We start from the raw sequence: 26,059 nt of genomic DNA on the forward strand, positions 1-26,059 counted from the left end.
GATGAGGTTACCCGGCATAACCCAGGCATCTCCGTCCGGCTTCACCCACCGCCAGAGCCTCCACGCCAGCCAGAGAAAGATATCACCACGCGTCACCCGAAATAACTCGCTAGTATGCTTGTGCTGGTTTAGTGTTAGTTTAATGCCTATATCTGAGAGGAATGTAATAACCATCGCTCACTTCTACATTAGACGGGTGCCAGGTTTTGTTGGCCCACCTCAAGCATTCAGGCCACACTCATGGCGGAACCGGGAAGCAGAAGGCAGAAAGCACAAAGCACAGGGAGCACCGACCCACGAATCTACATAGATGAAAGGTAAGAACTCAAGGCTTATGCCTCTACAGACACAGATAACGAGCCAACACCACCCACACGCCCCACCTCCTATCCGTAACCTTGTCGGAGACCGTACTGCTTGCAGCATAGGTCAGGTGAGGGGGATTTAAACTAACAATATACCTTCTTTCTTACTCTTATAACTCCTCCATCCTTATACATAGTCCTATAAACACTTACATACATTAATACTGACATACTTATAAGACCTGGGCACTTAGAACCATTTGCAGGGGCTGGTTGCCGCCCGTGACCCTGTGCTTCGGCAAGAGAAGGGGGTGAGACTCGATGCGGTGACTAGAAAGATCCAGGTATCTCTACCGCTGATAAAGCTTCATGGCAACGAACAAAAAGATGTGGCAAACCTCTTAATTGAGGAATGTGGCCATCGAAGAACCATATGGAGGACACTTTAAGTGTATATCAGCTTACACTTTCTTGCACGGCCAGGGCTCGTAAGGTAGCGGTTAGCATGCCCTGGCTCGTGGTCTGAGGTGTGCATAATACAGCAGAACCACACACGTATACTATAACAACACCTTACTATTTAGTTTAGTATTTCTGGAAACTCAAAAAAATGGGCCCTAGCCAAGGGCAAAAGGCTCACCGTGTTTGCCATGCGGTGCGACCTATGAGAGGCCAAAGGGAGATCCTGGGCAGCAAGGCTATACCTAGGCTGCGTGCCAACGTGACCCAAATTATCTTTGGACTCCTGCTGACTGTAAAATGGGAGGCTGGATTCCTTACCAAATCTGGTCAATCGGCTAACACTGGAAAATCTCGCGGCTGATGTTGGCTGGCTGTGCTGCTGCGGTGATTTTGTTTGTCAGATAGGGGCCTTGCCTGGTCTTCACGCTTGCTTGACCTGGCGTGCGAACACTTGGAACGGCGTTGTTGCTCACGTGATATTCCTGGTCCTTCTTGGCTGCAGGGCTTTTCCTGTGTGGCAAGTAAGTTCTGGTGGAACAGTGGAGATTCTAGTATGAAAATATCGAACATCAAGTATAGCGCTCAAAAGAACTACTACTGATGGAAAAGGAGGGATAGAAGTGGTATTGCTAATTATCATGCACTCGGACACAGAGTCGATGACATCAGCCATTCTTGATATCGAGGTCCTAGCTAAACTAGGGACCAAGACCTGCACAGACGACACTGTATAATTTGCTACAGAAGACTGTTGCAACTATGAGTTTATTGTGTATTAAGTATGGCAACATATAGAAGGACATCAAAAATAACGTAGGAATTATAACTATGACGACAGAAAAATTAGTCCACTGAAAGGAAAATCGACAGGAGGAGAGTCCTTCATCTTATCAAACTGCCGAGAATAAAAGAGAAGTTAAAAGTAAGAGAACTACTGACAGAAAAACTTCCAGCTCAGTAGATAACAAAAAATCCCCGGCACGAATCCGAAAATAGAAATGAGACACTCCTCCGAGTAATCAAACAGAAGCACATAGTGTCAAGTGAAAGGACGCAGAAAAATGGGCCCAGGTTGTCAAGAAAGGAAAAAATAATAGGAAATAAAAAATTGCGCTGAGGACACAAACCGTTAGGTGAAATGTTGCGCAACTCAATCAAGATACGATCCCTGAAGCCCTAGCGAATGCTCCTTCTCCAGCTTACCTAAACGCAATCTCTGGGTCAGAGGAGGTGAAACAGCTCGTAAATAACACCATGCATTGCATACAAAAATGATGTGACACCAATATACCTTGAAAATCGACCAGATCAAGTCGGAAACCAAGCTACTGGTGGACCGAAGAAATCGCTCACATGCGGAGGGAGTGTCACAGACTCCATTGCAGATCTTAGCACTTCTAGACAAGGGAAAGTGGAGAAGAAAAAGTAGCGCTTTGCAAAGAAAAAACTGGTGAAGGTAATCAAAGAAGGCAATTCCCGTTGTTGGCATGAGCTTGTGGCCGAGGTTGACAGAGACACCTGGGGTCTGGGCTACCGCATAGTCAAACAAAGACTGAGAGGCTCCGGACCGGTAGGGCTCATGAAGCCGTCGTTTATGCAGGACGTTATTTTTTTCGGTACATCTGGAAGAGGAGTGGACTGAGATGGCCATAGTAGACGAAGTCACATTGTTTATTCAAACGGAACTGTCGAGGGTTTTTTTAGCTTTGCTGGGACGAAAGGCCTTAGCTCCAAACGGAATAAGTAATGAAATTTTTAAGATCATGGCAGCAAAGCAGCCGAGTATGTTCAATGCTTGTTTTAACGTAGAAATATTCAATGGGCCGTGAAACATTAAACGCCTCGTTCTTCTGGACAAAAGTAAGGGACCACCTGTGAACCCAGTGCCATCCAGCTCCTGTATATGCTGGACGATACATGGATGGCAAGGTACAGAAGGGGATAATTCGAATGCATTTACGTGGGGTGGTAAATCTAGCCGACAACCAGCACTGTTTTAGGGTTGGCAGATCAACTTGCCACGCGCTGACCAAGGTTCTGAAGTATGTGAAACGAGCATGGCAGGCTACTCACAAGACAAGGAATGCTAGCATCTTGATCACTCTAAACGTTAAGAATACCATCAAATCGCTAAAGTAATCCGACATAAGAAGGACACTTGAACACGACTCACTTGAAAAGGCTTCTGGACAACTATTTCTAGGACCGCGTGCTTCGGTACAATACAACGGAGGGACCACAAAAAGTAAGATTGACGTCGGGGCTGACTCAGAGCTTTGCACTGGGTCCAGACTTCTCGAACGTTGTGTACGATGGCCTCCCACGCTTAAAGATGCCTGAAAGAGTAAAGCTAGTAGGCTTCGCGGACGATATTGAGTTGGTCGATCTAGTAAGATCCCAGGTCCAAGCTGAGATCTAGATTCTGTGGGGAACCTTCAAGTGGCTAGAGGACCACGGCTCTGATCTGTCTAGCCACAAAACGAAGATGGTTGTCCTTACCAGGTAGCGATGGTTTGGTGGCGACTTTCACGTGAATGTCGCATGTGCGACTATTTGCGAGAGCCCTACAGTCGAATATCTTAGAGTGTGGGTCGACTCTTGACTAACGTTCCGGGAACATATTAGGAGAACCACAAAAAAGGCCTTAATGGTGGCAGGAGGTCTGTCACGACTGATGCCGAATATCGGTGGGTATCGGCAGTCTAAATAAATATTCTCGAGGTGGCGAGCTCCATTATGTTGTGCGACTTAGAAGTCTGGGTGGATGCGTTGACTATAGCATATTCTCAAACCACTTACCATTAGTGTAGTGGGTTAAGGCTCTGAAAATTGCCTGTGCAGATCACACAGTATCTTCGGCTGCGGTGATGGTGATCGCAAGAACCGTGCCTATAGTTCTTTTGGCTCAGGAGTGCAGAACAAAATTATGACTACTTATTAGCTATGGTAAGCACCAACCATTTAATGGCGCTTACGATGTATGGAGCCTATAAAGTAGCGCTAAACACGGATACGGATCGTCAAGGACGCCAAGTCTTTTTCAGGACTCGTAAGGATTAGAACCTCTAGCAACTGGTAGCGAGCTTGCTCGCTAAAGCTGTGTGATACAATGTTCTCTCTGATAGCTCCACCCTAAATTAATGTTAACGCGGTTCTGGGGTGGAACTAAAGCCACGCAGCAGGGGGGGTTTAGTGGATATAAGTGAGCTAATAAAAAAATATTGTTTTTCAATACATTTTCGGCATACTTAAAAAAAAGTTATGAATACGAAAAATCAACCGGTGTTAAATTAACAAATTATTACGAGAAAAAATTTTGAAAGATGGTTCTATTTAGTTTAACAATGAACGCCAGTAACAAACCATCGAGAAACGGGGTGAAATCGGAACTTTTTGGCAATTTGTGGAAAAACGGCAATAGCGCGTCTTTTTTTTGTAGAACTTTTAGCCATTTTTACAATTGTTTTTACCTATTACTAACATTTTTTTCGGTCTTCATGTAGTAACGTTTGTTGTCGGGCTCGAGATCTATAAAGAAAATTTTTGTAGCCCAGTCTGGATTTTCATCAAATATGTGTAGTTTTTATGTAGTTTGCTCACACTAATGGATCTTTATCATAAGGTGTCCGACTTGAACGACAAAAAACGTTAATTTCAAAAATTAATAAATTAATAATTGTGGAGCAATACAATAATTTTTTTTTTGTATCACTAAAAATGGTTTTTTAATAGTAGAAACGATTTTATTAATGTAACAATACGCTATTTTGTCGTAGAGAAAGGATATAAATTTTTGCCTTTGAAAACTGTTTGGTGATATCCTACTTCACCTTTTGGGTCATTTGACTGTTTAAAATCATGCATTTTTCAATTGTTTCGGTTGAGATAACGAAACCATATGTAATAACTCAAATTGTAAACGGATACTTATACACCAAATAAATATTGTGCTTTTGTTCATAAACTTTTAAGCAAGTGTTAGGAGTAATACTGTTAAGAAGATAACAATAATTATTAATAATGTTTTATTGTTAACTACACACACGCGCGTGCTCGCGCTCGTGTGTGTATGAGTGGATCATTTCCCAAAAACTGCGATATTTTTACGCCCAAATTGAGATTTTTTACTTTAAATATTAAGAGTTTTTAAATTTCTTTTACAAGTTATGTAAGGTCCAAATTAGTTGGAAACTTTATGGCCTGACTCTACGATCATTTTTTAAAAACCTATGTTAATTTAAATGCATTTTTTTAAAAAGACGGTTACGGTAATGAGAAGTATGTCTTTAGTGTAACGGTACTTTTTTGCGATTGTAAAGCCTCAAGATGGAATTTTTCAACGAAATTTCGTTTGTCACATCTGCACCCTAAGCCCCTTTGCACACTATAGTCATCTAACTTATGATTTCAAATTCCTCTGAGATTAGGGGCGTTACGGTAATGACCACTTATTTGACCGAGAAAAACGCTATGTACTCGAGACGATACTACAATTAGCCTCATTAAAATTTGCTTCTGCAAAAAAATTGACAGTATTCTTGTACACTCCGGAATACAAAACGGTTAATTACAAGTGTCTGAAAAGTAGGCTTCTCAAACGAAACTTCCCGTCCTTGAGAAAAAAATTTTTTTTTCCTTTCTAAAATGGCAGGAAAGGTGCTCAGCACCTTAAATTTTTAGATACTATATCGTAAAGAAATTTAAAAATCAACGTGTAGGCACCATAAGCCATGAAAAATAAAGTTGTTACTACTTTACGTTCCGGTAATGACATTTTTGCCTTCTTTTTTAATCTTACGGTCACAAAAAATTTTTTCGATACAAACTCAAAAATGAATCTAAGGAAAATTGGTTTACACCGTTTACAAAAAGTTCTGACTCAAAATAATTGGATCCGTTGTTTTTAAACAAAGGTTTCATGGAATATCGCATGTTTTGTGAAATAACTCATAAATATATATCGAATAAAGCTATTTTAGACAGAGGACGAAAGCTCTCAATATTTAATAATTATTTTTCAAAAATCTCCCCTGGTCAAAAATTTGAAAAAATTCATGTGCAGTCCTGATATGCTCAGATATAGCATACATTCTTTTGGCACGATTCAACATTTCGAACTTTTCTCCTAAACCTTCTTAATTTAATTAGGGATAGGCGGTAGTACTCGATACCTCAATACTGTGTTACTGATTTCAAGTGAGTATTAATACAATACTTATGTTGATGTTGTTATTTAATGGCTATGGGTACAAATTGGAATCCGAAACGCCACAATTCATGCTTTTTGTTTAAATGATAATTTACGAGGCGATTTTACTACGAGAGAGTCGCCCACCCTCCCTCCTCGAGGCACCGTTGATGCTTACTGTTTCGACGGCACGGTATGCATTACACCTCGGACCCAGGCACCATTGTTCTTTAATATCTTTAACAGTAAGCATTACACCAGCTGCCTAGGAGCTATCACAGTGATTAGGACATGTGTAAAAAAACCACACAGGTACCTGCGACGAAGTGGCGGAGCAGGGTCTCGAACCCGAGCCCTCCAGGCGGAAAGCAAGCGCTCCACCACTGAGCCACTGAGAGCTCCAATACCACAGTTTACACAGTTGCGATACTCAGTGCTGTGAGAAAGCCTAGAATTTTCTCAGCATATACGAGGTGTGATCAAAAAGTAAGGTGACTTTTCATTTTTAAAAGAAAATATTTATTTATTCATCTAAAACTATGCAATGCCCCTCAAAATAACCCCCCTCAGATACAATGCACTTGTGCCAACGCTTTTTCCAGTCGTCAAAACACTTCTGAAATGCTATTTTGGGTATTGCTTTGAGCAGTACTTGATGGAAGTACTGTTTTTGGCCAATAAACTACTAACTAATAACGACTTGTACGCAGGTGAATTATCATGGTGTTCGTGGATACACGTCTCATACCTAAAACATCCGCCAAATTGATTGGCATGAGCCAAACGATATGTCAAGATCATTAGCTATTTCTCTAATCGTGATTTGACGATCTTTTAGCACCATTTCTTTCACTTTCTGAACATTTTCGTCGGTGTTTGACGTGCTGGGTCGCCCAGAGCGAGGTTCATCATTAACATTTTCTCGGCCCTCTTGGAATAACTTATACCACTTATAAATATTTTTTTTGCTCATAGTTGACTCACCGTAGGCCACTGTCAATATTTCAAGAGTTTTTGAGCACTTAACAGGGGAGAGCGGGGCACTACCGGCTCCCTAAGCTAATTAAATCATTGTACCAAAATTTTTTTTAATTTAATGATCAAAAACATTCAATAATAAAGATAAACACCTAAAAAATATAATTTAAGCCCTTCATAATTATATTAAAATTAAATGTGCATGTCATAAAAATAGAATAATAAAAATAGAAACCGTTTGAGAACGGGGCATGGGCCATCATAGAGAGGTATGATCCGTCATGGGGTGGGTTCGGCCTGAGGATTATCTGTAAAATGATTTCATGCATCTTCTGTTTATATGAATTAGAAATTAATCTATATGTTTATTGAAACAAATTTTACAAAATGAAATAAAGTTAAAAATATGGAATAAGAAACAGAACACACAGTATAGAATTTATTTTCAAAATTTCATTTTGAATCACATTTTTAGTTTTATTATTTGGACAATTGAAGAAATATTAATACTGTTCAGGATTGAAGTGAATTTAGTCCGCGTTTATACATTAAACCTATTCTTAGAAATTCACCTTGACTTGTACATCTTTATTTCTCTGCGAGCAGTCACACTGCAAATGTAAACAAAGACTTTCACCCATGTTACAGACAATTTTTATCTTTTCTTAAGTTCTCTTTCTCTTCCTATTATTTTCCAATATTTTAGTTTCACACGAGCCACTGCTCTGCGTAGCAGTACACATATATGCTAACAAATACATATCTGTTCGCGCACTGCTCTGCGAAGCAGCCTAATGAGTCAGTCTGCTTTCGGCGCGTACAGCTAAAGCAACTCACAGTACTCGCTTGCTATATGTAAGGAGGCTCGAGACTCGACGCCTTGCATATACATGAAGACCGCGTTTTCCAATCTGTAAAATAGTCTGTAAATAAATAGTTCCAACAGTTTTATTACATCTCAGTCTTCCTCCATATTTTTGCTGCTTCTTCGTGTGCTTTCGAGTGCACGAAGAGCATCTATTCACAAACCTTACCCAGATCACTGTAATGAGCTTTTTCAAGCTCAGCCACGCCAACCGCAATACAGTCCACTACAGTCAATATCCAACATTTGGTCCTTCGAGCCGGATTACAGTGACGGGAAAGGATACAGTGTTTAAGTGTTAAGTGAAGTTGTGTCACACTGAGAGACTTACAACCTCTCAGTGTGTTGGTGAAGTGCTACAGTTATATTCTCGTGCTAAGAGATTTACGACCTCTTAGTGCATTTGGTCGTAGGAGCCTTACAACCTCCTGCGTACTTCTGTGACGAGTTGAGCTCCTCGTTCACTACTCTCACCTCTTGATTCGTCAAGGCGGGCGGCATTTTCACATTTTTCCACACGCTTTACTACGGCAGCATAATGTCCAAGGATCTGAAAACCTTGTTCAAGCGGCAGCAAGATTTATATTTGAGAATATTCAATGCCGAGACCAACCTCAAGAAGCTCGGAAAAGACAACATCAATAGATGTGTCGTTGACAAACGTCTGGGTCAACTTCGCAATAATTGGAATGACTTCTTGAGCAACCATTTGAAGATTCTCGACTTGACGGTTGACTGTGAACAAGAAATCGGCTATTTTGCTGAAGATAGTTACGGCATCGCGGAGGAAGCATATCTCTCCTCAGCCGCGTTCATGGCTGATGTGCTGCAGAAGCTTCCCGTCCCGCCACATCAAGATACTGCTCCCGCTACAACAGCTCCGTCAAGAAGCATGCCTGCAGTGTCCGTGCCTAATTTCTCGGGTCAATTTTGCGATTGGCTCGAGTTCAAGGACTTATTCTCGGCGATTATTGTGCGTGACTCTCGTCTAAGTAACGTCGAGAAGCTGCAGCAGCTTAAAACCCACGTACAGGGTGAAGCCGCGGAGATGCTGAAGACGATTCAGCTTACAGACGCCAACTTCGAGGTCGCTTGGAAAGCTCTCGAAGACCATTACACGAACAAGAGACGTCTCGTCTCAGCTCTTGTTCGAGATCTGCTCAATCTACCAGTCATCACTATAGAGTCTGCTTCGGAGCTCAAGGCATTGCTTAGTGGCACAGTCAATGCACTTGCAGCGCTTAAGCAACTCAACCGCCACACGGACCATTGGGACGATTTGATCGTTGCACTCACCGTTCGGAAGCTCGATACTCAGTCTTTCCGCAAATGGGAGTCGTCGATTTGCTCTCAAACTGATCCACCTACGTTCGCTCAGCTTAAGACCTTCATAGAGCAGCGCATCTCAATGCTTGAGATCATTAATGCATCTGTGAAGGCCTCCAAGGTCAAGCAGAAGTCAAAAAGCCACGTTGCGCTTAACCAGTCGGACAAACGCCATAAATGCTTCTACTGTCAAGGAGAGCATTTTCTCTATCGCTGTGAAGAGTTTCACGGCAAAACTCCACAGGAACGCAGACAATTCGTCACCCAAAAGGGTCTGTGCACGAATTGTTTTGGCTCACACAAGCTCACCGATTGCAAGTCAAGCCATCGTTGTCGAACTTGTTCCCGCAATCATCATACGATGCTGCACGATGAGACGTCATCCTCTGCACACGTAACGTCATCAGGTACTTTGCCAGCTGTCTATGGCAAAGACAGTCAAATATATTGTCATCTACAACTACCTGGTACTTCAGCTGTGTGCACGACGCTACTACCAACAGTACTCGTCCAGCTGCAAGGACCCGACGGACGCAGACATATTGCTCGTGCCTTGCTCGACAGCGCTTCACAAACCACGTGTGTCGCAAAAAGCCTGTTGAAAAGGGCGGGCATCGATTATAAACCGCAAGAACATAGCTTGCTGGGAATTGGCGGCTTTAATGGCCCACCAGTGCATGGAATCGCACACCTCAAGATTTCACCGCTAAACGACGACAAGGTCAAAATCGGCTTTGACTCCCAAGTCATCTCGCTTATCACGAAGTACTGTCCAGGCCAACACAAAATTCATAGCGCTTGGCAACATCTAAAAGGCTTAGCAATGGCAGACGATTTTCGCGAGAGACCCTCAGAAATCGAGCTGTTGCTAGGTGCCAATATCCTGCCATAAGTGCTAAAGGAAGGACTACGAATTGGAGCGCCAGGGACTCCAATGGCTCAACGTACCATTTTTGGATGGACGCTGTCAGGTGTTTTACAAACACCAGCTTCATCTTCATCATCGCAACTTGCACATCATTCTCATCACCTTGTGTCAGTGTCAAATGCAAAGTGTCGTGTAAAAGAAAACAATATTTCGCTCAAGTTTTGTTCACGAAATAGGCGGGCGGAATGTTCAGGATTGAAGTGAATTTAGTCCGCGTTTATACATTAAACCTATTCTTAGAAATTCACCTTGACTTGTACATCTTTATTTCTCTGCGAGCAGTCACACTGCAAATGTAAACAAAGACTTTCACCCATGTTACAGACAATTTTTATCTTTTCTTAAGTTCTCTTTCTCTTCCTATTATTTTCCAATATTTTAGTTTCACACGAGCCACTGCTCTGCGTAGCAGTACACATATATGCTAACAAATACATATCTGTTCGCGCACTGCTCTGCGAAGCAGCCTAATGAGTCAGTCTGCTTTCGGCGCGTACAGCTAAAGCAACTCACAGTACTCGCTTGCTACATGTAAGGAGGCTCAAGACTCGACGCCTTGCATATACATGAAGACCGCGTTTTCCAATCTGTAAAATAGTCTGTAAATAAATAGTTCCAACAGTTTTATTACATCTCAGTCTTCCTCCATATTTTTGCTGCTTCTTCGTGTGCTTTCGAGTGCACGAAGAGCATCTATTCACAAACCTTACCCAGATCACTGTAATGAGCTTTTTCAAGCTCAGCCACGCCAACCGCAATACAGTCCACTACAGTCAATATCCAACAAATACGTTATGTCTTTTAATGTTGATTTTTTTTATAAATTCCATATTCTTTGTATATTAGAAACATTTTAGACACGATTTTATTAACGTATGACCATTTTTACAACAATATTTTATCAAAAATAATCAGTCTTATTTTTTAAGTGCATTAAAAAAATAATTTTTTTTTTTAAAAAATATTAGTTGTCTTACTTTTTTTTCATTTACATTACTTTTATTTTAAATAATTAAATATATATTTAAACATTACTTGTCTGTCCCTTTAAAATACTATTGTATGATGCTGCTACTCTATCCTGAAGTGTCGTTCTAGGAATACCGTACTCTGATGCAGTATTTTTAATTGATTTTCCATCTTGTACTTTTCCCTAGGCTAGTGTCATTTTTTCATTTGTCCAAAGACACTTTTTCAATTTTTTTTGAAATGCCTAACCATTTTATGAACACTTTTTGTAAGAGCTGTCAGATAATTAAAAAAATTAAGGTTTAACGACAACCAAGCAGCAGACGAAACTTTTTCAGTTAAAACGCCTGCGCAACTGTTGCTACGCATCCAGCTCAGGCCGGCTTGTGCCCCACCATGGGAGACGGACTGTGCCCCACACGAGACCTTGTTTAAATAATTTATATTACTTTAAATATTAGGTCTGAAAAAAAAAATATCTGGTTATAGTTGAAAGTTCAAATTTTCGAATATGCTAACTTTGATTTGTGTTCCCTAAATATTTCAGTGTTGAATCAAAGACTGAAGTTTTCAAAAAACCTAACTAAATACCTATTGAAAATTAAATCAGTCTACTGTAAAAAAATCCCTTTTCTCTCTTACAACTTTTGAAGAGGGATTAAATAAAAGCATTAAATAACCGATTTCAAATAGATTTGGTTGGCAATATGCATCAGTATAAAAAAAAATTAGATTGTCGGAGTTACCCGACAGACGGCGCATACCTCGCTCTCCCCTACCATTTTTTCCACAACAATTAATACTAACTCTTTGCTCCATTATTTTCAACAGAAAGAAATCGTCGAGGACGCAAACACGAGTCTAACCTTTAAGTCTCTCACATAAAAACAACACATGCTATATAGTCAAAACTATGAACATATGATCGTGACTAGTGTACCAACATAATAAAAAAAAAAAATTTCAACTTAGAGTGTAAAGAGCGTGCGCAATTCAAAAAGTCACCTTACTTTTTGATCACACCTCGTATACACAGACTGACACAATTAAGAATATGACAGCAAAGCGCAAAAAATTAAAAGTATTCGAAACATTCAAAAACAGTTCTAGGCCTCTTATAAATACAGCTAATCAGCCACCAGCATAAGTACAATACAAATTGCATGGATTATAACAGCAATGTTTTATCACCCTGGTTTTACCTGTTCGCATAGGAGAAGTAATTTTCAGCATATGTGACATGAATAGTATTTATCATGGTATTTATTTGTTACAATGCTTTTTTTTCACAGGCGAGCTTTAGGTAAGACTTGATTATTGTGATTTAGTTGATTCTACTTAAATATAAGGAAAAAATGGAAAACAGAAAAGGAGATTATTATTGTGTTTAAAAAAATTTCAATAAGAAAACTGGCCAATCGCGTGGTATAAGTTTTTTTCGTTTTCCAAAAGATGCCGAAAGGTAAGTCATACATAAAAATTACGTATGTGTAACGTGTTACCAGATGGCTTTTAATTTTTTTTTTTTTTTGCAATTCCATAGTCTTGTGTTTTTAATAACGGTTGTTGACTGCTGAAATTTTCAAATGATACAAATGAATTGTAATGGATTTATAGGTGTGCAACATGGACTAAACGTTGTGAAAGTGAGGATTTAATTTTTAAAAATAGTAGTGACTTGTATGAGAACTACAGAATGTGTCAACTTCACTTTGAAGAAAAGGATTTTTTAAACGACCTGAAAAATAGATTACAAACTAACGCATGTCCAAAACTATACAGTGAAAAAGAATTGGAAATTATAAAAAAATCAACATCACACGATGTTTGTGAATCACATAGTTACCTTAAAGGTCAGGGTGTCTACTACTATATCTCAAAAAAATTTCCTGAGATTTCTAGGTGCTCCAGAGTCTTAATTTTAAAAATTCCAGAAGTCAAAAAAGGAAAAAAAAGAATTAAATTGTAAGTAAATTTAGAATATTTATTCCCAAGTATAACTGATTTTTTTATCATTTGACGAGAGTCATTAAAAAAAACCATACAAGAAATAAACAATTGTTTCTTTTCACTTTAAATACAAAATAAATGAAACGTGTTCTGTAAGCTTTGTTAAGTTCTAATATATTTGTTGGCAAGGTAGTTCGACGTCCGATGGCCCTAAAAAAGACCGGTGAGCTTCTTAAGTATACTCTTTCTTGACTGAAGTTAACAGCAATTGTGACTGCCAGGATACCTCAGGGTGATCTTCTTTGGCCTGTTGTTGAAGCCTCAGACTGATCGGGAGAAAAATTTACAAAGTCCAAAGCTTTGGAGCTAGTTGTAGAGATCTTTCCCAACGTCTGCTAATATAAAGTCGAAGATGTTAGTGTCTAAGGCACCTTTTTTTGCAGACTTAGTTGTTTTGGTGATCTAAGACCGTGATGCTTGCCCGTTGGAGACTCCCCCTTGACTCAAGTTTTTTTTTTCTTCATAGCAGTTTCGTTCGCCCAGCGCAGACCTTCGAGAGGATCGGTGATTCCTGGTTGAATGCTTAGAGTCGAGAGTGTAATATAAGGTTGTCGGTCACCAGGGGTCCCAGCCTTGCGAGGAACAACCCCACTCGAGACGACTGCCAGTGAATGACTGACTTGGTTCAATACTAGCCGTGTTTCGTTAACATAGTCTTTTAGTCGACGAATCGCTTCCAGAAATGGTAGTAAAAATGTATTTTGTTGGCAAGGTAGTTTAAACTTACGTGGCCCTTAAAAGAACCAATGAGATTGATAGTTAAGTAGGGAACGTAAAATTAAAATGGCCCTGAAAAGGGCGAGTGGTAAAACTTCCAGCTATTTCTTATTATTATTCGTGATGATGAACAGCTGGCTGCAAGTAGCTTGACTCTTAGGCTGCAGTCACGTGAAGCGTAATAGAGCATGCAAGATAGAATTGTCCCCGTAATCGACTGTGTTAAGTCTATTGCGCCGAGCAATAGGGCTATCCTGCAACGCAATAGACTTAACACAGCCGCTTATGGGGACAATTCTATTCTGCACGCTCTATTGCGCTCCACGTGACTGCAGCCTTACCCTCGAAGTCTCTGTGTACGGAGACTGTGATGGAGGGAGGTACGCCAGTGACCAAAGAATATCTTGTCTTCGGGTCGTTCCCCGGATAACCAACCGCTCATCGTTAGTCAGGAAAATGGGCCTGGAGAATACCTTCTTTGTGGGTATGCCGTTGGGACGGCCACTGAGAAGGTAGCCGTTGTGGCTACCCGTGCCCCTCAGGGCTATCTTCCCTGGCTTACATTTGTAGCCAAAAATTCCCTGACGGCACCAGGCGGGATAGTGAAACGGTCCAACTACTTAGAAGTGTTGGAACAGGCTGTGCTCTGGCTACATACGTCTCCTGGTATTCTACTGGAGACGTTACCGGTTACATTAATTTTTTATTGGTGGCACTCGTCAATCCTGGAGGTTCAGAGTGGATGTACACCTAGGTCACTTGCCCATTGGGAAAGAGTGTCGTCGGTAACCGGGATACCCAGCTGTACGACTGTCATCTACATTTTCGATGCAGCTCCATGAACTACCGGAAGACGACTGCAATAATTATCGAGACGCTCCGGCTTATTATAAACACACTTATTTAATTCTGTTGCAGGTAGCTTCGATTTTATGTCGACGCCACCTAAAGGATCCTACTGAACTAAAGAGAAAAGCTAGCATATTTTTACAAAACTTTCAAGCTTATTTATTGCTATTGTTACTAAATTTTTTAAGATAAAAACTATATTAAAACCATCTAGCAAGTGTCAAGAATCGGTATGCAAAATTTCAGCAAAATCGGTTCAGTAGTTTTCGCGGTTAGCGATTACAACGGTTTTAGCGACTTTGCTTTATATATTAGTAGGATAAATAGTTTTTATTATAATACTTCTATTTAGTGAGTTGTATTAGTTTTCATACGAAACTTCAATCGTATTTTTTTCATATTTATATTATTATATTTTAGAATCATGTATGCACTATATCTCTGAGAATCTTAAAATTTCACAGCGCTCAATAGGAACGCCAACAAATTCAAAATTATCAAATAATACGCTAAGATAAGTAAAATTACAAACCCAGTTAGATGCCTCAGGAAAGAAGATTGTACGTTAAAAAAAATAATATCTACCAAGCAAAGGTCAAAATGAAATACTGTAATAGTTATACTTAAACTTATATTATTCAGGTATAAAGGACTACAAAAATATGAGAAAAAAATTTAACCTGCTATCTATTAGATCGTTACAAAGATTGACTAGAAAGATTTTATTTGGCTGTGGCACAAATAACTTTTCATTTGATATATTGAAGCTTAAGGGGGTAGTATCACAAAATCCAAAAATTTAGAAACGCCTTGAAAAAATTTGTTTAAGCTAACAATAATATGTAGAATAACATACTAAAATTTCAGATACCCTAGCTTCACCGTTTTCGAGAATTAAATTATTTATTTAACACGTACTCTTCTCGGAAAGAGTATTTTACAGATTGCGATTAAAAAAAAATTCAGACTTTGCTGAAATTGAAATATAATGTAAAATAGTACGTTCTAAACATCATATTTCAAGAACAGCACCCGTAGCTTCACCGTTGTTTAGTTATAACAAATTAAAAGACTCTATTTAAAGATCCATGAAGATGTTGCAACGGAGATTTCACCACCAACTGAATGTTGACGTACAATATAACCTCCGAACATATCTATACTTATACGTATAGATGTACAGAGGGTTTTCGTCTCATGCAGCGTTGACACATTTATTTTCACTTGTCTGTTTTGGAACACATAATGTAGTTCAGAACACGCATTGACTATACATTGTGAGCGCGCGGTGGCTGAGTCGGCTAGGTCGTGGATTGGCACGCGGGAGACCGTAGTTCAATTCCCGGCCAGTGCGACTTTACGGGCTAGTACCTCTGTGATTTTTCACATGTGCTTTTCCACCACGCAATGCTCCTCGAGGAGGGTTTAGGCGACCTTCTCGCAGCACAAATTGCCTAATTTCCCCTTACCCGCCTCTCAGTAATGGGAGGCCTCCCATCCCTCATCCCTTTCTTCTGCAAAGTGCTAAGTGCCCATGGTAGTGCCCTTATTAAAAGGAGCCAGACGTAGAGCACTCTAATATAAAAAAAAAAAAAAAGACTATACATTGTGACACTACCCCCTTCAAGCTGAAAACTTGAACAATTGTGACGAACACTGTAGTACTCTTTGCATTGACAAAATGTCTTTAAAAGATAATTTAAGTTATGATTATGAGCATGATGAGGTACAGGGTCTAGAAAATATACTAAGCGATGAAAGCGATGGAACGTTAAAAAATGTAACAAATAGCTTAGACTGCTTAGACAGCTGGATAATCACTATTCGTCTAATCAAAGGTTTATGGGAAAAATAAAAAAATAGTGGTTTCTCTTGTCTTTTTACACGACGTTTAAATCAAGACGCTTTAACATCTTTTTTCGGAGCTGTAAGGGCTCAAAACGGTAACGCATTAAATTCAACTCCTTAGCGGTTTATAAATGCTTTCAAGAAATTATTTTTTATGAACTACTCGGATATGGGCGAAGGTGGAAGCTACGTGACTGATTATGACACTATTTTAATAAAATTTTTAGATGTAAATAACTTAAGTACACCTTCGTTTAAATTGCATGATGATAATTATTATTATGATGGTTTCACAAATGTTATTTTTGATAATATAGAGGAAAATAATACTTCAAAAATTACCGAAGCAAATGTTTTTTCATAACACAATCAAGTACATGGCGGCATATATAAAATTCTGGACGCTCTTACATCACTGAGTGTCGCAACTGTGTTAACTGTGCCAATACTTATGAAAATACTTAAAAATAACGGTACTATCGATAATCGAAACTTTTTTATTGACTATCGATTAAAAACATGAACAATTATACATATATTTTATTTATTTAGAATATAAAATTCACAAAAGTTATATTTAATAATTGTGTTTCGTAGTTTAGCCTGTAGATATGTATATTCGCATAGCCAAATTTAAGGACGCTGCGGTAGTTAATGAGACGTAGACAAGCAGGAGAATAATATACGCGCAGAAAAGTATCACAGAAATTTTTACCGTAAAAGCAACGGTAATCCTGTAATAACGTGTCATTACGTCAATTTTTACCGTAGTTGTTCATGAATTTTTACCGTAGTTTACAGTAATTTTTAGGGTAACGGTAAAATTTATTCCAAATTCACTACAATTTTTACTGTACGGCAACGGTAAAATTTCTTCCGAAAGAGTATATATGGCTATAGGCTGTAGGGTCACGTTGGCTGGAGGGGAAGGCCGAGCACATGATAGTGGTCTGCTAAAGCGGGGACTAACCTACGAATTGTAGATCCGTAAAGATATTTGTATCAATAGAGTTGGTACTTAACGAATTGTTGGACACATGATGCAGTACTCTTTCGCTTATAGCCATTCATAAAAGATACCCGTACTTTTATCTATACGTTGATTTCGGTAATACAGATGTTACGTCTATCTCGTTCTCTCATACAGGTTATATAGCCTGTTACAGTAGACATCTGGTCAACCCTTCCCTACAGCCCACGAGACCCTGCAACCTATAGCTAAATGCAATTTCAGGGGAAATTTTACCCCTGCCGTACAGTAAAAATTGTTGTGAATTTTGGATAAATTTTACAGTGACCATAAAAATTACTGTAAACTACGGTAAAAATTCATGAACATCTACGGTAAAAATTTACGTAATGACAAATTATCACAGGATTACCATTTCTTTTACGGTAAAAATTTCTGTAATTCTTTTCTGCGTGAAACATTGTTCATGGGTCTTTCAATCCTACTGGTTATTCATGCTTTTTACAACTACTCAAGTCAATGTAATTTTTTTATATTCTTTCGGTTGCCTGAATTTCAGAGGTACCAAATTTGATTAGCACTACGTGGAACACTTTTCCTTGGTCATCTGTATCACGAATTATTTGCATTTGAACACATAAAAAAAAAGAATTATTGTATACATATTTAGGCTATATTGTTGATTTTAAAAAATTAGGGAAAAAAACGTTTTCCACTCTCACAAAGTTAGCCTTGACATAATTAATGGTTTTAGTTGCTTCTTTTTCATTGGAACGATTATTTTTATTGACAGACAAATTTGAGACCGATGATTGAAACAAACCAATAGCTAATCATTTCAGTATACCAGTATTTTTACACTATGTCTTACTTATCACTTAAAAATTACTTAAAAGAACTAATGATAAATAAAGCTCCCATATTGTTACGTATTTAATATCTTTATGAACATCATTGGGTATCCTTATTTTTTTATAATACTTCGATATTATCCGATTCTCATTAAGAATTCTTCTTTTTTGAATAGAAAAAGAGAAACCAACATTTATTTAGAGGTGTTGTTATAAACTATATGAACACTTACATAAGATACGTAGTACTTTCCTTTTCTAATCAAAACTAACTATTTAGACCATTGCCCGGAGATAGAAAAAAATACGATTCAATCTTATGATTTACAGTAGAGAAAAAATGGATCATTCTCCTATAGAATTTTCCCAAAAATACAGGAAAAACCTTTTTGTCCAAATCAAAAGTCGGCTTCATTTATTTATTTAATAGTCTACGGAAAAAAAGCCAATTTTTTTTTTAGTTTCTTGCTTATGTCTCCGCTTCTATTACTCTTAGAGAAATTTATGGACCACTTATCTCCTTGTCATCAAACTTCCTACAGCACAGACACTTAGACGAATCCACGATTTATTGTAAATAACACGTTAATGGCAAGAAAGTGCAGAAAAAATTTTGTTTACTGAAAAACTTTCGATTTAGGTAAAGGAAAAATTATCGTATTGATTTGAACATAACCTTTAAAAGATAAAGATATGAAGTTGCTTGACAATTAGCTATTTGTAAAATTGCAAAATAATTGTTAGTTTTTCTTTAAATATTTATTCGACATGAAACTTCAATGTGTTATCACAAACTTCAATGTCGGTGTACGGACATTTCGCTTCGGTGGAAACATTGTATATAATGTAAGTAATAATATCAAATGAAAAAAATTGATTTTTGTGACTTCTGATGTGTTTCTACCAAAAATTTTATTTTGTAACAGTTGTTAATATCGCAGTTAATTTTGCATACTTTATTTCCAACAAACGTCATTGAATTTGTCATAAAAAAATTAAATAAAATAAAAAATGATACAAGAATTTGTCGTTTTTTGCAGTAGCGGACTGATGATTAAATCTCTTATTACAAAAAATTTTGTGTATCATCTTCATGTATTTTTTCATTATACTGCTGAAGGCACCATATCAATTTCATAAATAAGGAAGCTAGAAAAAAATCAAGAAAGTCGTATTGTAACAGCCAGGGCAGCTCAGCAATCCCATCTTTACCCCTCTCTTGCGACTACACGGAAAATTTTTTTCGCCTACTAAAGCTCGTACGTATTGGGATTGACAACATAGCGCTAACACCATCTGCTGGCGAACTAGGGAGAAGTGAGAGAAGCCTTTGAGATACTCAAGTGCTCAGCTGTTCAAGTATACACAAAACAATTTCTATCAAGGCTAAACAATATTACTGCACAAAAATATTAGTTTATAATAAAGTAATAATTCACAGTAATATTACTAATACATTTTTATCATTCCTTTAATCGCTTTTCTTTAACTTGGGCTGAAACAAGAAACTTGCTTACGGTTTTTTGTATTTACAATAAAAACGCATATTTACAATAAAAAATTGATACCCTGAAAATCAAGATTTGTATTTGTCTAATACTGTGGACACTTAAAAGTAGAGCTAACATTTTTTTTTTTTTTTTTCATACATTTTATCAATGACATTGATAAAGTGCTCTGGCAGTGTGATACAGAAATACATAAAGATTATACACAATTTTTTTGTAATAAATAATTTTGTTATAAGTTTGTTATTACAACAAACACTAATTTCTTGTGTCTCGGCTTCAGCTTAAGCTAGAGCATTAATTTTTTTTGTGAGAAATGCAATGACACTTGTTGGAAAAAAAGTATGCAAAATTGAGTGAAATATTAGCTATTGTTTAAGCTGCAACATAAGATGTTTGGTGGCTAAACTTCAGAATTCACAATAATCTTTTTTTTTTAATATGATATCACTACTAACATTAAATACAATGTTTTGCCGAAGCGAAATGTTAATAAATCGACTGTGAAGTTTGTAATGACACTTCGAAGTTTCACTTTAAAAAATAAATTGACAAAAAACTAACAATTATTTTGCAATTTTACACATAGCTATTTTTTATGAAACTTAATATCTATATTTTCTTACAGTTATCTTCAAATTAACATGATGGTTTTTTTTTTTACGTCGATCAAACATTTTTCGGTATACATAATTATTTTCTGCGCTTTCTTGCCATTAAACGTGTTAGTAACAATAAATTATGGATTTGCCAAAATGTTTATGTTATGGGAATTTTAAGACAAAGCGATTGGTGATCGAAAAATTTCACTAAGAGCAATGGAAGCAGATATATGAGCAAAAAAACTAAATAAGAAATTGTCATTTTTACATAAACTATTAAATAAATACATGAAGCCGACTTTTGATTGAGACTGTTATTTTTCCCGTATTTCTGGGGAAATTCTGTACTGGTATAACCGATTTTTTCCTCTACTGGAAAACATAAGATCGAAAAATTCTTCGGGCCATGAAGTAGTTATCAAGTTGCTCGATGAGGGCGTAGTTTCGTAATTGCGTTCAAAGACAATACTTACTTGCCATTTAACGATGCTACGGTGGAGCCTCAATATCTTTTCCCTTGCCTTACATGTTACAGAATAGGGACTTAAAGTTTATATGTAATACATAAAAATAATGAGCACTTTTAAAATCTGTAGAAATTGATACTTTTTTTACCAAATCAAGTTAGATGCACTTCGCGGGCTATAATTATTATTATTTTTTATCCGGGTTACCGCGACAGCGTACTGACCTAGTCGCCGGGTCCACCCACTCACCACCTCTGCGTGGGGGTGTATTGCCGCACCCATTTCCAACCCTTTTTATACTAATGTTAAACCTAATCCATGGGCGCCTGGTGCGAGTATCTCCGCACGGGAAAAAGACTAGCACGGCAGCTCGCCACTGAGAAAGAAGACAGAACGCCCTACAGCTTGGATCGCTGCTCATCCAAGCTCAGGGCTCACAGCAAGCCCTAAATAGATGAGCGGGAGCTGATCTATGTATACATGTATACACCACATTTAATAGTAGTGTCAGACTTGACAGTCAACTGAGCCAGTCAGCTCGCCTTGTCAAGGCATGCTGTGAGCCCTGAAGTGGCGAGCGGCGCACTTATATAGGCAATAGGCGTGCCGCGTTCAGTGTGTTTTGGCGGGACAGTGTTCCTGCAGGGCGCGGTGCCGTGCCAGTCTTTTTTCCGTGCAGTGAAAGACCTTGCCAGTTAAGCTGACATCAATAGTGCATCGGGTCCACTCTCCACTGTGTAGCCTTTCCGCGGAGAGGACTCCATATTTCAGGACGTCCACTCCTCGCCGGTTAAGCCATCGCTCTCTGCTGAAGCATCGGATCCAGGCTAATTAGCATTCAGGTGAAACTCTATGTTTCAGGGACCACTCCTCGCCGGTAAGGTCGGCGATCCCTGCCTGGCGCATCGGATTCGCTAACTCCTAGCTATATAGCCCTAACACTGTTTCGCATTCATCCAGGCCTGAAGACCTGTGGGGCAAGGAAAAAACTCTGGAATTACTCTGAAGGAAAATTCTACGGAAAAATCCGCCCCGAAACAGCCAGGGTTACATAGGAACTTTTCCAGATGAAAACAGTTCTTGAAAAAAGCTGCATTTACCGGGAATACAACCTACGACCCCTAGAACAGCGTTGTATCAGTTACAAACACGCTTACCACTGAGACAAAGCCGCTCTATAATTATTCTATTATTTGATTTGGTTTACATTTACGAATATTGTTCTATTTCGATATTCAATTTTTATATACAACCAAACAAAGTTTCCTACATTTTTCATGGTGTTAAGAATGAGAAAAATTAATTTTCTTGCTATCTATCATGCGGATCCTTCTGACTTGTGTCAACAATCCTTTAATTTAAATTACCATAACATATACTTCAAGATTTTAGCTTTCTGATGTAAAATACTAGCTCTCAAAATGACAAATGTATTTGAGAGTACAAACAAATCAAATTGTATTTAACTACAGATAATTTTAAAGCAGACTAATTTTTTATTTTAATCATTACTTCGATTTAGCAAGATTAATAGTAAAAATAATCTTTATTCATGAACAATTTGATCTATTTAAATTCAGAAATGTCAATTATTTAGTTATTTTACATTATACAATTTTAATTCATTCATAAATTATCTTTTTCAACTGCGTTTTTAAAACTAATTATTAAATTCACCCGTTCTTTACAAGTCTTGTTTAATCACAGAATAAACAAAAAGACGTTCAAGTCACGTGACAATAAATCTTTTAAGACAGAATAGGATATTTATGTCATATACTTTTTAACTTACCCTTTGCCAACAAGAGGTTTGTGCTCATAGAACCAATCGACTACAGATTGATCTTCTTCTGGATCTAACTCAATTTGAATAGCTTCTAACGGCTCAACATCCAAAACGTTATCTGCATAATCTAGTGGAGGTTCTTCATCATCAAATGGTGGGAATCTCATCCTTTTAAAATGTCTGCGGTCACGTTTTTCTCGCCTCATCATAACCCACATGGTGCTATAATAATTCAAGTTATGTTAATATTGTAGTAAAAAATATATTGAAAATGTGGCTATTCAATTTTTTTATTTACCCCCATTGTGCAATATAAACAGGTTCAACAACCCATGGTATCTCATTAACAAAAGTTATTGCTCCTGTTATATGATATAAAACTTTAACGTCTCTTATCTGTTCCCATGGCATAGGCATATTCTCTAATAATTTCATCACGGCATGCGGCATATATTTGAGAGCTCTAAAAATAAAAATTGTGAAAAACAAAAAAAAAAAAAAAGAAAAAGAATCTTATTGAACAAAAAATAATTGGATGATGTTCAACTTACCCTAAGTAGACACGTTTGTCATGTCTATATTTACGACTACTCATATCACCGTGATCTCTAATAATTTTACGAATATGCTCGGGAGGCATGTCTTCTTTCTGAGCATCGACGAAACCAAACTTCCGTTTTTCAGCAAAACGTTTTAACTGTAGTTGTTGCCACTGTAAAGCTATAAAAAATATTGATATTCATTTTAATGCAACTACACATTTTACATACTCGCACTGACAATCATGTATGCAAAGTTTTTTTCTTATAGACATCGATCCATACTAAATGCATGCATTTATTTAAATAGTGTAAATGACAACTATGTAATTAAAAAAAAAAAATAATAACTATTGCATTACTCAATAAAAACTCTAAACTAGTCTGGCAGCTATGCACTTCCAATACTTAAATAATCACTTAACAGAAAATATTTTGACTAGCCAGTTGCAATTTTCAGACATTAATTTCAATACTACAGTAATTAGAGAAATATTGATGGATGTACCTTTTTCCTGCAGTTTGTCTTCAGAAATAACTTCAGGCTGTTTTGGCAGTGGTTGTAGCAAAGGAAGTCCTGCTGTTGCTGCTGCAGCCACTACTGCTGCAGCTGCTACTTGTCCTTGCTGCATTGCCTGCATATGAGCATGATGAGCTGCTTGGGCTTGAGCAGCTGCCTGAGCATGAGCCTGAGCAGCTGCTAATTGTGCTTGTGCTTGTTGCTGGGCCATCATTTGTGCCCAAGGGTTCGGGCCCAATATATAGGGAGGTAAAGACATGTTTTTTCAACAACTGTTAACCTGAAAAAAGTAAACTGCCATATTCTTGGTGAAACAGATTACGTTCTTTGCACACATAGAAAGTTGAGGTGTAATTTTTATCAGCACATTGTCGATTAATATGACGGCACAACAGAAATGTTGCAGCTTTTTCGATCCACAAAGTTAAGCAGCGTTAGCCACAATTGCTAAATTGGATCAGGTAGTTATTCAAAGACTGAGTATTTGACCAAGCTGTTAATATCGAAGATTGATCAACTATTTTCTCCTTATTTAGGGTAATTATTAGTGACAGACAGGAGTACAGAAGTTTTCAGCTTCTGTTGATCAAAAAAAAAATTAGAGCTAAGGCATGAGAATAGAAAAACTTAGAAGACAAAAAACGGATGCACTATTCCATGTTATGAAAAAAATTCTGTATACATGTATATGGGTGCTGTTAAATTGTCTTTCTCAATTTTTAATTAGTAAAACAGATTTTAAACGCGTACAAATTTATTTTAAATTTAGGTAGTTTTGACAGTAGGTCCACGGATATTTTATACCCCTACATAATATTAATAAGTGTTTATTCATTCATATTAACACATTCTAATTTTACACACTTTTGATGGAATAGACCGCTCAAGCTGAGATAGTATTGTGCTCGGTATAAGTATTTTAGAATATTTATCTGGTACATCCTATCACCACTACAGTCAGTACTGTTTGCTGTACAATGTAAAATGTCTAAATCGTGGCTACATGGTTAAATGTAATTGTGTGATAAAATGGCATGTTTGATAACGTTACGCTCTTAACGAAAAACGATTTAGCATATGAAATTACTACACTTTTCTTTAAGCATTCAGTGTATTGTCCACACACAAGTCGATCACTGGAATGATGTCGTACAAAAATATAATACAAAATTGTCTTGAGTGCGACAAAACAACGCAAAAGAAGATACGAGTTACCAAGAATTGCTGATAATGAAATGGCAGTATTGAATATAGTTGCATGTCATCACTTATGCATACTTTTGTCAACTGATAGAATTACCGTTACAATTGTTATCCATCGGCACGTACATTAATCAAGAACACGCTCCTATAGTCTTTCAATGTCTCCGGACACAAATGTAACCAAACTTACCTTTGAATCTTTGAAATAATCATCCATCCATGCAGTCGGCCCTTAATATGGCATATCGGCGTCTCAAAGAATGATAAAAAACAGAACAGAACATGAAGTCGGCCCAGTCACCACTCACAACCAGGGATGGACGTGTCATTTATTACGCGTGGTAAGTTCAATTTACGATGCGTCTAAAACTGTAATAAACGACACTACGATGAACCTCAATTTCCGACACAAATGTATTTACTATTTTTTATTTACACAAGTGTATTTGTTTTATTTTTTATTTTATATCCACTGCCAGCGAAAATCATGTTTACTTGCGCAAATAGTGAAATTTTCACTATTATAAATTTAGAGAGTGCCTTTTTACAGTTCAGCCGTTTTTTGTTCAGTTCATCTTAAGTTATTGTATTATTATTAATTGAATTTATTAATTATTTATTTGATGGCCTGATCACAAAGTCGTAAATACACTTGTGTCGGAAATGGAAGTGGATATTCAGACCCCACCGTTTCGTGTCTGTGTAGAAAAATGTTCGAGATTACGAAGAAAAAGACCACTTCCGTCATCTTCCGTACAGATAATTTATCTAGCATGTAAAGGACTGTTTCCGTTTCTGCCCGTGACAAAACGGAACAAAAAGTCGAGTTCCGTAGGAGTACGTAAGTGCTCGCCAAACAATAATAATCCCGAAGTAGTGACAAATGAGGGTCGCTTATTGGCATCCAATCGGTACAAATTTTAATTTTAATTATTCATTAGTAATCCGATAAAATATTTTGATCCAAATGAAGGTAATTGCTCAATTCGTACACACTTTTCAAGTACTACCAACAAAAGTTTTAACAACTAATTGAAATAGTGAATCGTTAGCTTGAAAGAATAGTGAATATTCACTATTTCACAGAGACTTGTGAAGTTGGTGCCCATAAATATTAAATATTAATTTTTTGCACCCATTCAGGACTTAAACGACTCCTCCTTACTTG

The 26,059-nt window shown here is 37.6% G+C and overlaps 1 protein-coding gene across 4 annotated transcripts in view; it reads right to left on the reverse strand.

Annotated features, from left to right (window-relative positions):
* Positions 1 to 25,209, reverse strand: part of Prp8 (pre-mRNA processing factor 8) — a 185,283-nt gene extending 160,074 nt beyond the window's left edge. The window contains exons 1-5 of one of the 4 annotated variants that reach the window (XM_014356031.2): positions 25,082 to 25,209; positions 23,677 to 23,968; positions 23,181 to 23,349; positions 22,928 to 23,092; positions 22,636 to 22,851 (exon numbers count right to left, since the gene is read on the reverse strand). In XM_014356031.2, coding sequence (XP_014211517.2) covers positions 22,636 to 22,851; positions 22,928 to 23,092; positions 23,181 to 23,349; positions 23,677 to 23,947 — 821 coding nt within the window. In that variant the 5' untranslated portion in view covers positions 23,948 to 23,968; positions 25,082 to 25,209. Of the gene's footprint in view, positions 1 to 22,635; positions 22,852 to 22,927; positions 23,093 to 23,180; positions 23,350 to 23,676; positions 23,983 to 24,552; positions 24,775 to 24,988; positions 25,049 to 25,081 lie in introns of those variants that run through there. The other 3 variants (XM_089595635.1, XM_089595636.1, XM_014356030.2) reach the window with 3 other exon arrangements.
* Between the last annotated feature and the right edge of the window lie 850 nt (positions 25,210 to 26,059).

Source organism: Copidosoma floridanum, unplaced genomic scaffold (assembly GCF_036245765.1).
Source record: "Copidosoma floridanum isolate Cflo_tuat_1 unplaced genomic scaffold, Cflo_Japanese_pri ptg000026l, whole genome shotgun sequence".
Taxonomy (NCBI): Eukaryota; Metazoa; Arthropoda; class Insecta; order Hymenoptera; family Encyrtidae; genus Copidosoma; species Copidosoma floridanum.